The sequence below is a fragment of the Eleginops maclovinus genome, chromosome 20 (genome assembly GCF_036324505.1).
Source record: "Eleginops maclovinus isolate JMC-PN-2008 ecotype Puerto Natales chromosome 20, JC_Emac_rtc_rv5, whole genome shotgun sequence".
Classification (NCBI taxonomy): Eukaryota; Metazoa; Chordata; class Actinopteri; order Perciformes; family Eleginopidae; genus Eleginops; species Eleginops maclovinus.
The window spans coordinates 4,065,208-4,078,698 of NC_086368.1; the positions used below are offsets into that span (position 1 = coordinate 4,065,208).

General features: G+C 39.7%; 2 protein-coding genes across 2 annotated transcripts in view; both read left to right on the forward strand.

The window, feature by feature from the left end:
• raly (RALY heterogeneous nuclear ribonucleoprotein) overlaps nucleotides 1–13,491 on the forward strand; it is a 144,181-nt gene that overhangs the window by 97,715 nt on the left and 32,975 nt on the right. The window contains exons 3-4 of the mRNA XM_063910326.1: nucleotides 6,632–6,704; nucleotides 8,640–8,687. Coding sequence (XP_063766396.1) covers nucleotides 6,632–6,704; nucleotides 8,640–8,687 — 121 coding nt within the window. The remainder of the gene's footprint in view (nucleotides 1–6,631; nucleotides 6,705–8,639; nucleotides 8,688–13,491) is intronic.
• The window catches only part of LOC134882547 (serum amyloid P-component-like), a 230,139-nt gene that overhangs the window by 74,306 nt on the left and 142,342 nt on the right, over nucleotides 1–13,491 (forward strand). The window lies entirely within an intron of this gene.

A 13,491-nucleotide genomic window follows, 5' to 3' on the forward strand; every position in this document is an offset into this window, starting at 1 on the left:
TTTACTTCAATTAAAGCTATAATTCAAACTTAATATTATTGCTTTCAACTAACATAATACAGGTGTGTGAAATCTGTTGACACAATACATTTAATTAAAGTTAACATTTCAGTGGTGATTTTCAATTTGGTGTAAATCCCCCAAAAACATTTGAATTTGATGTTATTCAAATCAAAACCTTTTTTTTTATTGACACACGTATTGCTTGCAGTGGTTAATTTGTGGATGATTCCATCTCTCAACACATTTACATCTTCTTTAGCAACAACACATTATGGCAGGAGTCTTACAATTGGATAAAAAATAATGTATTTCACTGTGCTTCAAATGTTTTCAACATCAAAACTCTGAGGTATACTAAATGTCCTCTCTCATAAAGATACCAAGATCTAAATTAGTGTGAAAAATAGCCTGGACCCTACGGCTCAAATTCAGTTATTAATCAATTACTGAAAGTCTTAATTAGATAATCTATCAAATTAATCTAGGAAATGTCAGAATATAGTATAATACATGTTCATCACAAGTTCCCAAACGGTTTTATTGACTGTAGACAAAGCCTCAAGATATTTCTGAGGATTGAACCAATGGATATTCAAGATTTTTGCTCAATACCCAGGCTGGACAACAGTAGTAACAACCTGTCAATCAAGAGGTAGCGACTCATATTTTAATCTGAAAGGGAATTTACATTACAAAATGAACATCACGATGAATTGAAGCAGGCTTTAACTTTGCATTATAGAATATTAACTTAATAGAAAGCGTTTAATTATGGTCATTTTATCATAGACTTCTATACAATGTGGCCAGTAGAGTCGCCCCCTGCTGGTATTAGGAGAGAATACAGGTTCAAAGCCCTGGATTTACTTTTCAGAACCGTAGTTTTTCTGTTGATTATTTAAAGATAAGCATCATTTGAAGGGCTTGTTATAGGAATATGATTTGTTTGCTTGAGTTGCTGACTGATTGTCTTCAGAGTCTGGATAAATGCCGAAACCAGACTTTATAGTGCCGTTGCCACTTAAGAAGCTTTGACGACCCCTGAGAGCCTCAACATTAATTGTACTCCTGAGTGTTAACATATGCTGCTGTCTGCCATCTTTCCTCTGAGTTGCTGTGCAGTAACATATCAGAGGGGAAATCACATTTGGGCGGAGTGTGTCTTTAAGCTGTTTGTTCCCCCAGGCAGCAGCAAGAGGGGAGCAGAATATCTCACTGCAGGGCAGTACACACATTCCTCTAATATCCTTTATGAGCGTGTGTGTGTGTGTGTGTGTGTGTGTGTGTGTGTGTGTGTGTGTGTGTGTGTGTGTGTGTGTGTGTGTGTGTGTGTGTGTGTGTGTGTGTGTGTGTGTGTGTGCGTGAGTAGGCAAGAAGAGAACACTTATGAGTGACTGTAACTAAATATGTTGATGTATGTGGGTGTTTTGTGCAAAATCACATAAACACTTCCACACAAAAAGACTGTGTATGTGTTTTTGTGTGATGGTGTGAACCAGTTTTTGCTTCAAGAAATAATGGCTACCCCAATGCAGTTATAATAGTGCACTCACACTCACACACACGTACTCATGCACGCACACACACACACACACACACACACACACACACACACACACACACACACACACACACACACACACACACACACACACACACACACACACACACACACACACACACACACACACACACACACACATCCAAGTAGACATTCCAACACTAACATCTTTGATAAATGGCCCACAATGACACGTCATACAGCAGGTTATCAGGATATCAAATGGTCTTTATCTGTTGGTATTACACAGCTTAGTCTCACACTCAATATGGGTTGGTAGGGTATTTTTTCCATAAGATTTCATACATTTTTTTTTATAAAGTATTTTTTCTCTCTACCTGTTTCTCAGTTAATGTCTCTCTACCTATCCTCCATGTGTTTCTTACAGGGATGAATTATAATTTTATGTTCATGAGACACTTTTAACCTTTTGAACACCAAGTCACCACCCTGGTGTTTTGACTGGCTAGGCCCGACTAAAACACCTGGAAATGCTGGTTTTGATAAAAATGCTTTGCATAAAAGATGTGACAAAAAGCCAAACGCTGAAAGGCAACCAAGAACAGAGAAGAAGTCTAATTTGTTCAGAAGAACTAAAGACGAATCAGACATAACACTGGATGAATATTGAAAGCTATTCCAACAGCAAAAAGCTTCATTCCTCCTTTTATAACATTTGATCTTTGGATCAGCCTTTAGCTTCCTGTCAGACAAGATCAGCCTAGCAAATTTGAGTATGATTTTAAGCATTGGCAAAAAAAGGCCCTACACATTGTCATAATGTTCAAAATGAACCATAAGAATCAGGCAACGAATTAGAGCTGGGCCAAATCAATATATGAGACTAGTTATTGTCTTATGTTTGGGACATCGTAATATTGTAAGAATAACAGCAAAGTGATGTATTTTTCCCAATGTCTGTACTTACCATTTTATTATATGCCTTTACTCTTTTCGTCATGAATTCCACATTGCTGATGATTAAATATTGTGATTGAGTCAATGGACTACCCTAAAATATTGTCACAATATGGAATCAAGGTACTTGATCAAACATATTGTGACATATGAATTCTTTATACAACCAGTGTTGTGACAAAAGAGATGTACTCTTTTTAAAGATATTTAAAATGCCTTTGCTAGTCTTGTAACTTAATAATAACTGAGTTAATTTTCTAATCCTTGACAGGAAGTGCTAGTCGCTGTGTTTTCCAGTTAGAGAGAAAAAAGAATACGGGATGTCGAGTGCATGTTTTCAACTTTTATCACGTTACTTTTGTAAAGTGCTGTATAACAAAGTAAATGTTCAGTTTGGATTAGACCCGCTTTGATCTTTATTCCACTACACAACAGCTAGCGCATAACTACAATTCTTGGCACAATAAAGCCAACAACTGCTGACCAGTCAAAAAGCCTATAAGTATCATACCAACATCTCACATGACCAAATCACCCCTGTCCTGCAGAGCCTCCACTTGCTCCCTGTCCCTAACGCCTCCATTTCAAAATCCTCCTCCTCACTTACAAACCCCTCCATCACCACACTCCTTCCAGCACCCTCCGCTCCTCAGACACCAACCTCCTTTCACTTCAACCAAGCGTCGGACCTGGGGGGACAGAGCCTTCTACACAGCCGCCCTTTCTCTCTGTGACTCCCTCCCCAAACACATCCATGACGGCACCAATCTTTCTGCGTTCAAATCTCAACTCAACACTCACTCTTTTCAGAACTGCTTTTAACCTGTAATTGTTATGTTGAGATTCATAGATGTTGAGTGTGTTGCTTAAATGTCTTTTGTATTAATGTTACCCTGTTAAGTGTCTTTGAGCACCCTTAGAATTATTATTATAATTGTGTTATTATAACCAGCAGCAGGATGTGAATCGGGTCACTTCTTGTGAGTGATACACACATATTGGGGAGCCAATGTTAAAACATTGCTCAATAGCACAACCAAAACACTCCTCATAGTACTTTTACTTGTACTTGTGTATTTTATATTCAACTGTTACAGTTCAAAGCTGCAGGTGGTTTTATTGCAACACGCTTTAAAGTTACAGCCTCTTGTTTCTGCCTGGTGACGTCTTAACCTGCTCCTTTGAGACAGGCGAAGCTCAAACGTTGGTTACATTTTAAATCAACTCACATCATTTTGCAGAGTCTGTAATTGCACAAAAAATATTATGCAGGAAAACAATATCATATTCTATATACTAAATGTTGTTCATAGCTTATTTGTACAAAAATGAAAACCCTTGCTGTTCGTTGAGCTGCTGTTGCTTGTTAGCTGGTAACGGATTGCTTTGGAAGAGTCAATATTGTGTGAGATTGTGTGTGTGTGTGTGTGTGTGTGTGTGTGTGTGTGTGTGTGTGTGTGTGTGTGTGTGTGTGTGTGTGTGTGTGTGTGTGTGTGTGTGTGTGTGTGTGTGTGTGTCATGTTCAGGGACTTTGAATAACAAGACATTGCAGGACACAGAAAATCAGTAAGGCATATGGAGCAGCGAGTGTACTGTGTGTGTGTGTGTGTGTGTGTGTGTGTGTGTGTGTGTGTGTGTGTGTGTGTGTGTGTGTGTGTGTGTGTGTGTGTGTGTGTGTGTGTGTGTGTGTGTGTGTGTGTGTGTGTGTGTGTGTGTGTGTGTGTTTGTTTGCACTGTGTTTCCGTAGGTCATAAAGGGGAAGGTCAATAACAGTTTGAGTTGGATGAAGGTGTGTGTGTGTGTGTGTGTGTGTGTGTGTGTGTGTGTGTGTGTGTATGTGTGTGTGTGTGTGTGTGTGTGTGTGTGTGTGTGTGTGTGTGTGTGTGTGTGTATGTGTGTGTGTGTGTGTGTGTGTGTGTGTGTGTGTGTGTGTGTGTTAGTGTCCTTGCAAACAACTGGACTTCTGCCTTTTCCACACCTACCTGGATTCAGGCTTTTGGATCACTGCCTCAAATGCACACACACCACACACACACACACACACACACACACAGACACACACACACACACACATACACACACACACAGAAACACACACACACACACACACATCCCCCTTCAGGGTGAAGTTAATAGGCTCGAATCTTCAGCCTCTGGTCCTACACTTTACTTTTCTAAAACCATAGGTGATAATTCCAAGACTCCGTAATCCTGGAATTGTCACAGTTTAGCGTGGAACTTTAAAGCGGTTAGTATCAAGGAAACATCTCTTGAACGTCTCACTTCCCTCCTCATGCCTCTGTCCATCCTTTATTACCCTCACTCTTTGCTCAGCTTAACTAGCTACAGGTTTAAGGAATTTTGAAATACCACAGAGTTCAAAAATTACGATAAAAGATTTTATGATTCAAATATAATACGGAGACTTAATGGGCAGCAGTGGCTCAGTCTGTAGGGACTCTGTCTTTGAACAGAAGGGTCGCCGGATCACATCCACTGTGGATTGGTAGCTGCCCTTGAGCAAAGCACAAAACCCCCCACCACTGCTTCCCGCGTGCTGTACAATAGCTGCCCACATCTCCTAGTACTAGGATTGGTGCAGAGGTCCAATTTTGCTGTGTGTGTGAAAATAAAGAATGTCATTAATGGACAGAGAGAGGTAGAGATACTGACCGTGTGCCAAGAGTTTGGCATTGAAGCAAATCTGACAGAAGCCAGAACATGCTGGAGATCACAGGGTGATCTAGTGATGAGCTGGCCATTAGTAATTTTCATAGGAATGTACGAGCCCCACCAATTCATCCAGTTATCTTGAAACATCCATGGTACAGGTAATATCTGCATGGGTTTCTTGCAGGTGCCTTGATTTCCTCCTATAATACAAAGGCATGCAAGTTAGGTGAATCGGAAAATTTAAACTACCCTGAAAGACTGTTGAGACCTCATGGTGTTTCCTGCCTCTCATCCGATTCATTTTGGGAAAGGCTCCAGCCCCCAGAGATCCTAAACAGGCTAATAGATTCAGAAAGTGGATGGATGGATGAGTCACAGGTTGCATGGGTATTTTCTTTTGTGAGCACAGAGCAGCTATTACATTCACTGTAAAGGTTCATATGTTGTTTATGTTCCCAGCAGCATATGTGGGATATGCTGCTGGGAACATAAACAACATATGAACCTTTACAGTGTGTTCAACAAAAAACAAAACAAAGAGGGCATCAGCCGAAGAAAAGAGGCTCGGGAACGGACCCCTGGGGAACTCCACGTTAACAATGAAACATATAATTATTGATGGAGATGTAATGATCCCTTAACTTTCAACAGTCTCCAAATTAGTTTTGCACCGTGCTAGAGAGTACAGACAGTTTTCCAGTCTGTCCTGAATAATTTTGTGATTGAATTACATATATATACATATATATATATTTAAGTATATGCCTTTAAGACCTTACCAAGAAGAGTCGCAGTGATGTGATGTGGTAGCATATCTTACTGAGGCCCACAGGGGGCTGCCCAACTGACTGAACAGCTGACTGTGCTGACAGCAGGCAGAGTTGAGATGTTTTAAAATGGCTCAACAGCTCCCTCTAGTGCAGGTTACATTACAACACATCCTCAACCCTCTGAAATATTTTTCCCTCTATAAGGTCTTTTTTACTCTCTATATATTTTTTACTCTATAATGCTGGTTTATTCCTATTTCTTTTTGAGATGTTTATATATATTTTTAGAAATGTTTATTTCTACTCTTTTAATTTCTAATTATGTGCAATCCCTTGTTTTGTTTTATGCTGCTGCAATGCAAAAAGTCCCAGTTTGGGATTAATAAAGTACCTCTTATATTATCTTATCTTGTCTCCATTTATGTTTCACGCAGTTATTTGTTGATGTTTTGACTATACATATGTCTCTTTTAATTAAGTGGTGGACCAATTGGGTGCGATTTAAGTCAAAATCCCTCAACAAATGCAACATAATAATAATGATATTACTTCTAGTTTTACAATGCATGTGTACTCATTTGATTTGATTTGATTTGCATGTGCTATATTGCCTTTTATCTCCACTGTCCCTTTGCTGTGTTGCAATATAAATGTCCCCACTGTGGGACAGATACATTTCTGATTCTGATTCTGTTCTTTGTTTCAGATATCAACATGGCTGGAGAACCGAGACCGAGCAGACCCACAATCCTGAAGCGATCAGCAGCTTCTCTCTACAGGTACTCAGTGTGTCACTTTGCACTTTTTGCAGCAGCCACAGGTTTTTTTTGAAGGGCAAGGACTTCTATCAGAAAGCCAACAAGAGACTGATATACCCACACCTGTGTTTACCACCAAAAACAAATGCTGGTGCTCATGTGGGACTGAGATTCAAACACTGTAATTTAAAAGGCCAAGACTTTAAAAAAACACCTACACTCCATAACAGCACCCTGAGGGAGGAGGAGGCCGAGATCCCTGTTCATTTAGAAGCAGTGTCAGGCTTCTGTTTATAACATCTCAGCCATGCCCAACTTTTATATGACTATTTACAGCTCACAAGTCTGTTTCTAGAGACTGATTGATTCTCAAAAAAAAAGAATCAATCCTTTTATTTTTAACCAGATACTACACTGGAAGTGGGCATAGTTTTTACCAAAAGTCACATTAAATCAAGAACATTATCTATTAGCTAATCTTTACGTTCATTGGCAATGTGTGTGTGTGTCTTTAAAGCCCGGTCTATCGCTCTCTTTATAATATACATTTTTAAAACCCCATTGGAGCACATTAAACATGTAAAGATGAATGAAATAATTTTCCATGAAAGCTTCAAAACCCTGATACATACAGCATTTCATCGAAAAAAGATGAATATTGAATAAATGATATGCTTTTTTTCAGTTATTGACAGGTTCAGCTTGATTTTCTTTTTGATACACAGGTTGTAGGTCTGATGATGTCCTGTTTGTAGCAGAGTGTATATTTTCAAAGCAATGAGCGATTGCTCGTTGGATAACGGGTTGACATGGGCTCACAATCCTTTTTGATTTTTTTTTATTATTGGGGATTCGGAAAAATGGGCCTTCAAATTTTCCCTCCCCTTTTAGTCGTGTTTTGGTCTCCACCAGCTCTTTAGCGGCCTTGTGTTGAACTCTGTGACGGCCCCTAGGCCTCAGGCCCAATTCCCTGGTCAGTCACTGCCCCCAATCAGGATAGATGGCTGACACCTGATTTTGGTTGACTGCTCAGCTACAAGCATGGGTGCCTGAGCAGTCAGTCTCGCACTCTCTGTTGTTGGGTTGCGTGGCTCTGCTGGCTGTTGGTCGGTCGGTCGGTCTGTCGGTCGGTCAGTGGTTTATGCTTTATATACTGATGCATGATCACACACCCACACACTACACAGATCACTGATTAACACACTTCACAATTGAGTTAACTTCTTTAAATAAATGTACTTTAATTGGAAATGAATCATGTGTGGTCTCCTTGTTGAGTCTGTCCTTGAGCCAGGGCGTGACAACTGTTTCTAGTCCGATGGTGTACAGGTTTATCAGATCTTGTTCTTTTGAACAAATAGATATAAAGTTGCAGTTCTAAAAACAAAAGGATAAACTAAAGGTGGTTTCTCTAAATCTCTAAAATCAGAGTTGGTTGGTAATTTCTTCGGCTTTTGTCACAATGAGTAATCACTTGGACATCACAAGAAAACGTTAAATTGTGAAACAATATTGTGAAATGCAATTTCACAAAAGAACCTCTGACATCACCGTGTCCCTCTAAGTAGAGGAAATGGGTGAAAACACTTAATGCTCACCAGAAACGATTGTAAAATATGTCAGCACAAATTAAATATGCTACACATCATTCTCAGCCGTTCAGTTTGGGTTGCCAGGCTCTGTGCTGTCTTTGGCATATTTAGAACTGTTTTTCTGTCTCTTGGGGTGAGATGAAGTATTTGGTGGTTTCTTTGTCTCTCCCACAGAGATTATAATTATTGCTTTTTCTATGCAATTTCAGTCTTCCATTCCTATGCGACTATAAGCTACATGGAAACCCCAAAACCTTGTTGTTCCCATATATTGTTTTGAATGTGGTTTCATGCTCATGTTATGAAAGGGATGTATGACATTTGTTTCTTACATTCACTTTGTGCTGTTGTGCTTCTTCCCCAGTGGCTATGAGTTTGACTATGATTACTACAGAGAAGACTTCTATGACAGGTAAGAGAAAGGACGGCACTTGTGGTTCATCCAGCCTTTTAGAGCCTGCAGGACTGTGGTCAGGGTCGAAGCACATGGACTCTTGGCTCTTATAAGAAAAGGTTAAACATGCTAACCTATCAGAGGCCTGTGAGAATAATAGCAGATGAACCTTGTTGTGTGTTCACTTGCAAAACATTAACTTCAAAGAGGAGGAATCACACAAGCACTGGCATAAAAGATTACATAACAACAACGTGTATATTTGCCTAACAGAAGAACTTGCTTTTTGCAGGGAAATGTACAAAATTATCAAGTTCCCACAGTGTTTCCTACAGGCACAGAGACTTGGAGTGGTGTTTGACTTTGAATTGTTGTTAATAAACAAGTTATCCAAATATAATCAGAGACAATATGTTTATACAATATAATAAGTTGCTCATTCCTTTAAAAAAAAAAAAAGGGTAACATTCCCTTAGTAGCCAAGGGGGAGCAACACAAAACCCAGGGAAAGAGAATAAAAAATGGAAGTGTACAAACTAATTTTGGAATTTAACAAAAGTTTCCAAACTCCCACTGAAAATGACTTTTTTTTAGGAAGAAGAAAGCTTCACAGGTTAACAGAAGCTTACCTCTTAACGCAGTTTATAGACTTCAGACTTACTTGTCCTGGTTTAGTGGCCACAAAAGCCGTTCAACCCTTTAGTGAAATTAGCCCTCAATGCGCATCATTTCAACAAACAAAAAGGCTGATCAAAATCACATCCCAGAACAGTCAGACCTAAAATAGAAACGATCCAAATCACAGTTGAAGCAAAGTAACACGAGGCTGGCAGCAGGATAATGCTCCAACAATTACCGAACACCTGATGTTTGAAAAATTCACAAGCTCCAACAGCTCACACTCTGCACCTGCTCAAATGACAAGTTCCTCCTGTGATGATAAAAATCCAATCAAGTGTTAGACACTCTCACAGTGAGACATGAAACATAACCCAAGTGGAGAGAATGTAATGTGGCTTAATTCAGATCATTATGCAAAGCAGATGTCCTATAATGATAATAACCACAGATCTAATTGAGTGATGCAGTGTTAACTTATTGTAGCATCTCAATGCAGGACCACTATGAGACTACACTCAACACCCGCTAGCTCTTTTGTAGCGTTCTCACTTCTCACCCAGGAACTCCTCTGTTCCCGACCAATCAGAATTACAGTCTCTCGCTCAACTCACAGCACAAAAAACACACTAGAACTGTCTGCCAATAGACAGTAGCATAGGACTTTTACATTGGATTTCGGTATAATACAGAGAAAAAATATCTAGGGCAAAACGTTAATGATAATGTTTTGTTCAGCTGGATAATCGCTCCATATAAACACCACTTTTAGATGTTTTAAGCAGATATGCAATAGACAGAAATAAAAAGTGAATGTAAAGCTATAAATAAAATGACATCATAGTTGCCTGCACATCACTACCGCCAAGCTAAAGGCGGCTAATGTGCTGCGTGATGATGTTTAATAGTCTCATTAAGTCACATGGAAACTTTGGACATTCACCAGTGGGGCACTTACTGACATATGGGAAACCAAATCATGCAGATCTGATCAGATCAGACCTGATTCAGGCATCCAACCACAAACCATTGACTTTCAGATGAGGGCACAGCAATGCTAAAATGCTAAAATGCTAAAATGCTAAATCATTTCCAGGTTTAAGGACTCATTCCCCTACTCTTCAGGGTGAAGGTTAGGGTTAGATTAAAAACGCTTATGTTTACAACAACAGTTGACAGATCTGGGATGTGATTGCAACACCACACCAGGGTTACCAGAGTGTGTCATCAGAATTAAATGATTTATAAATAAGCTCCCAAAGTCTTTCAACCAGGATACTATTTGCCCTTTGGGGAATTATTTTCTCTCTGTACCTGCATCTCGATAGAGCCTGAATCTGGGAACCAAATGTTAAACATTTACACTGATCTCTGCATTCATGTTGCAGTTTGGTAGCTATTACTGTTCTGAGAGGCGCAGGTGAAAGTCATCATCAAAGCCAACACAGTAGTGAGGGTGAGAACAAAAACTGCTTCTGTAGTCCTTGTCCCTTACTTAAAGCAAATACCTGGATCCGGTCATGTACTGAATGTCTCTCCTGATTTAAAGGAGTTTTCGTAACATAGAAAAATACATGTGTGCCAATTGGAAAACCCTTTTTGTTTTTGAAAAGTGTATAAACTGAGCATGGCAGAACGAATAGACATCCAGCTGAGATGAAGGATTTTTTCAGATGATCCCAGGTGTTAAACCATTGTCTCAGATCTCAGGATGGGATATTTGCATTCACCCTGAGGCTAAACATATAAAGCAATCTGGGGTTATTCAGTGTCCTTGTATACAGAGGATTTGAAATGTTTGTGCAGAGGTTTTGTGTTTCACAAAAGTCAGTCATCATCTGAGAGAAAAACAACTCTCTCAAAGCCTCTTTTGACTCTTGTCAAAATGCATCAAGCTTTGTCTGTCTGAGTCTAATGCAGTAAAGAAGGGTGATCAAGGTTTCTCTATCTCTGTGGGAAAAGATGAGCTGCTGTGTCTGGTAAAGTCTGAATCATCAGCATTCCAGTGAAGTTTGACAGAACAAAGAGGGATCAGAGTTTAAGTCTCATGGGTGTCGTTAGGCACACAATGTGTCTTCTGGAAAGCATGAGGCGTTCAAGTCCTAGGATGCCTTTTTTTAGAACAACTTTAAAAACTTTTAATTGATTGCTTTCATTTGAATGTGACATAAGGCAGATAAAGGGCATCATTTTGAGTGGCTATTCATGTCCTGGTCATCTGCAATGGCATTCTGGCTTTGATGGAAAAAATGCAATGAAAATATCAATGCAGAGAAAGGAATGTATTATGAGTTGTGGGCAATTCAAGCATAGCTGAAAGTCAACTGAGAAAATGTTTGGATATTTACCTTTTAACATTATTTGCAGCAAGAGGTAGTTGCTCTTAATGACGGCACGTTTCTTGGTCCTACGCTTTACTTTTCTAAAACCAGGTGATAATTCCAAGACTCCATAATCCTGGAATTGTCACAGTTTAGCGTGAAACTTTAAAGCGGTTAGTATCAAGGAAACATCTCTTGAACGTCTCAGTGGTTTTTGCTCACTGTCCAGCCTGTGTCCCATGCCTGATTGGAACCCCTGCATGATCGATTATATATTTTTTCAAAATGGTTTAAGGGAAAATACCTGGCAACTAAGTTTTGTTCCCATACCTCAGCCCATCACGGACCTTGGGGTCTCTGTACAGTGTTAGACGTCTGCTCTTTGAATTGCATTGAGTTGTGTTTGGAAATAGATAACCACATATTCTAGCAACTGTCATAATCTGACAATTCTTGCAAGGGTAAATGTTGCCAGATGCTAAGAAAGCAGACATAACACACCAAGTTATGAAAGCATATTTTGAGGTCTGAAATAAAAAGAATCCCCTAATTGTAGCTTTGTGCAAAAGGAGTGATGATACATCTGTGCATCTATAGGGAAATCATGTACTTGGAGTTCATTGTGTAGTGTTTATTTGCCTATTTTAAGCCAATCGCCAAATTTACAGCAAGACAACTTTTGAACATGTTGACAAAACAAGCACTAGAAGTAGTCCATGGCCAAAGAGTGGAATGATCTTAACTAATAGGGACATGTGACCTCAATCTTATTTATCTTTTACTGCAAAATCAAATGCCTGTGAAGAGAGCTTCAAACCAGGCATGACAGAGAATCATGTCAACACATGTGGACATTTGAAATCTAACATACCATTACAAAACCACAGGTACTTATCTTTCGTACAATAGCCTACACTCTACTGGAAAGGGTTAGATAAGAAGTTGGAATCGTCCGCAGAATGTTGCTTCATTCAGAGATAAAATCATTGCTTGGACACTGATGGTGAGTGATTTAGTCTGGCTCCCAGTCTGCGTTCCAGTTCATCCCTAAAGTGTTGGATGGAGTTGAGGCCAGGCCTCTCTGCAGGCCAGGCAAGTTATTCTGAGCCAAAAAAGTTTGGAGGCCTTACCCAAACTGTTGCCACAAAGTTGGGAGCCTATTATGGTCTTAAATATAATTACATCATGTATTATTAAGGTTTCCTTCCATAGAAACTAAAAAGCCATGACCAAACCATGAAAAACAGACCAAAACCAAAAGCATCCCATAGCGACCAATAAAATAGTAAACATGACAACTTTATCCAAGTTATATGTTAATAGGTCCAATTATATACTGGAGATCAAGAACTACATTGCACTGTACGTGTACACTTGATTCCATGCTCCATCCATCCATCCATTTTCCGAATTTCCGAGTCTGGGTAATAGGTAGAAAGGATGACTCCCCCTCCCTATCTCCTTCCTTAGCTTCTCCTTGAGAATTCTAAGGTGGTCCCAGTCCAGATGGGAAGTATAATCCCTCAAGCACATTGGCGCTACTAGGTCTTCTCCTAGTTTGACTTGCCAGGAATACCTCTGCAGGGAGGGCATTAAACTTAATTTCAACACCACCTTAACTTGCTCTATCACTACTAGGAAATGCAGCTTTCCTTCAGGATGTCCGAGCTCCTCATCAATCATTCAGGGTCAGCCCAGACCCTCTGCAAAAGAAACAAATGCTGCTGGATTTAACGTGGTGATCTCTTGCCCACAAGCTGGTTTTGCTAATCTCTTTCCATCCATCCCCTATTCCAGAGTTTGAGAATTCCTGCTGAGCTTTACTGGACAAACATCTGTCTTAACAGATGTTTAACATGTTGAACAGCTCGGTTGCAGACTTC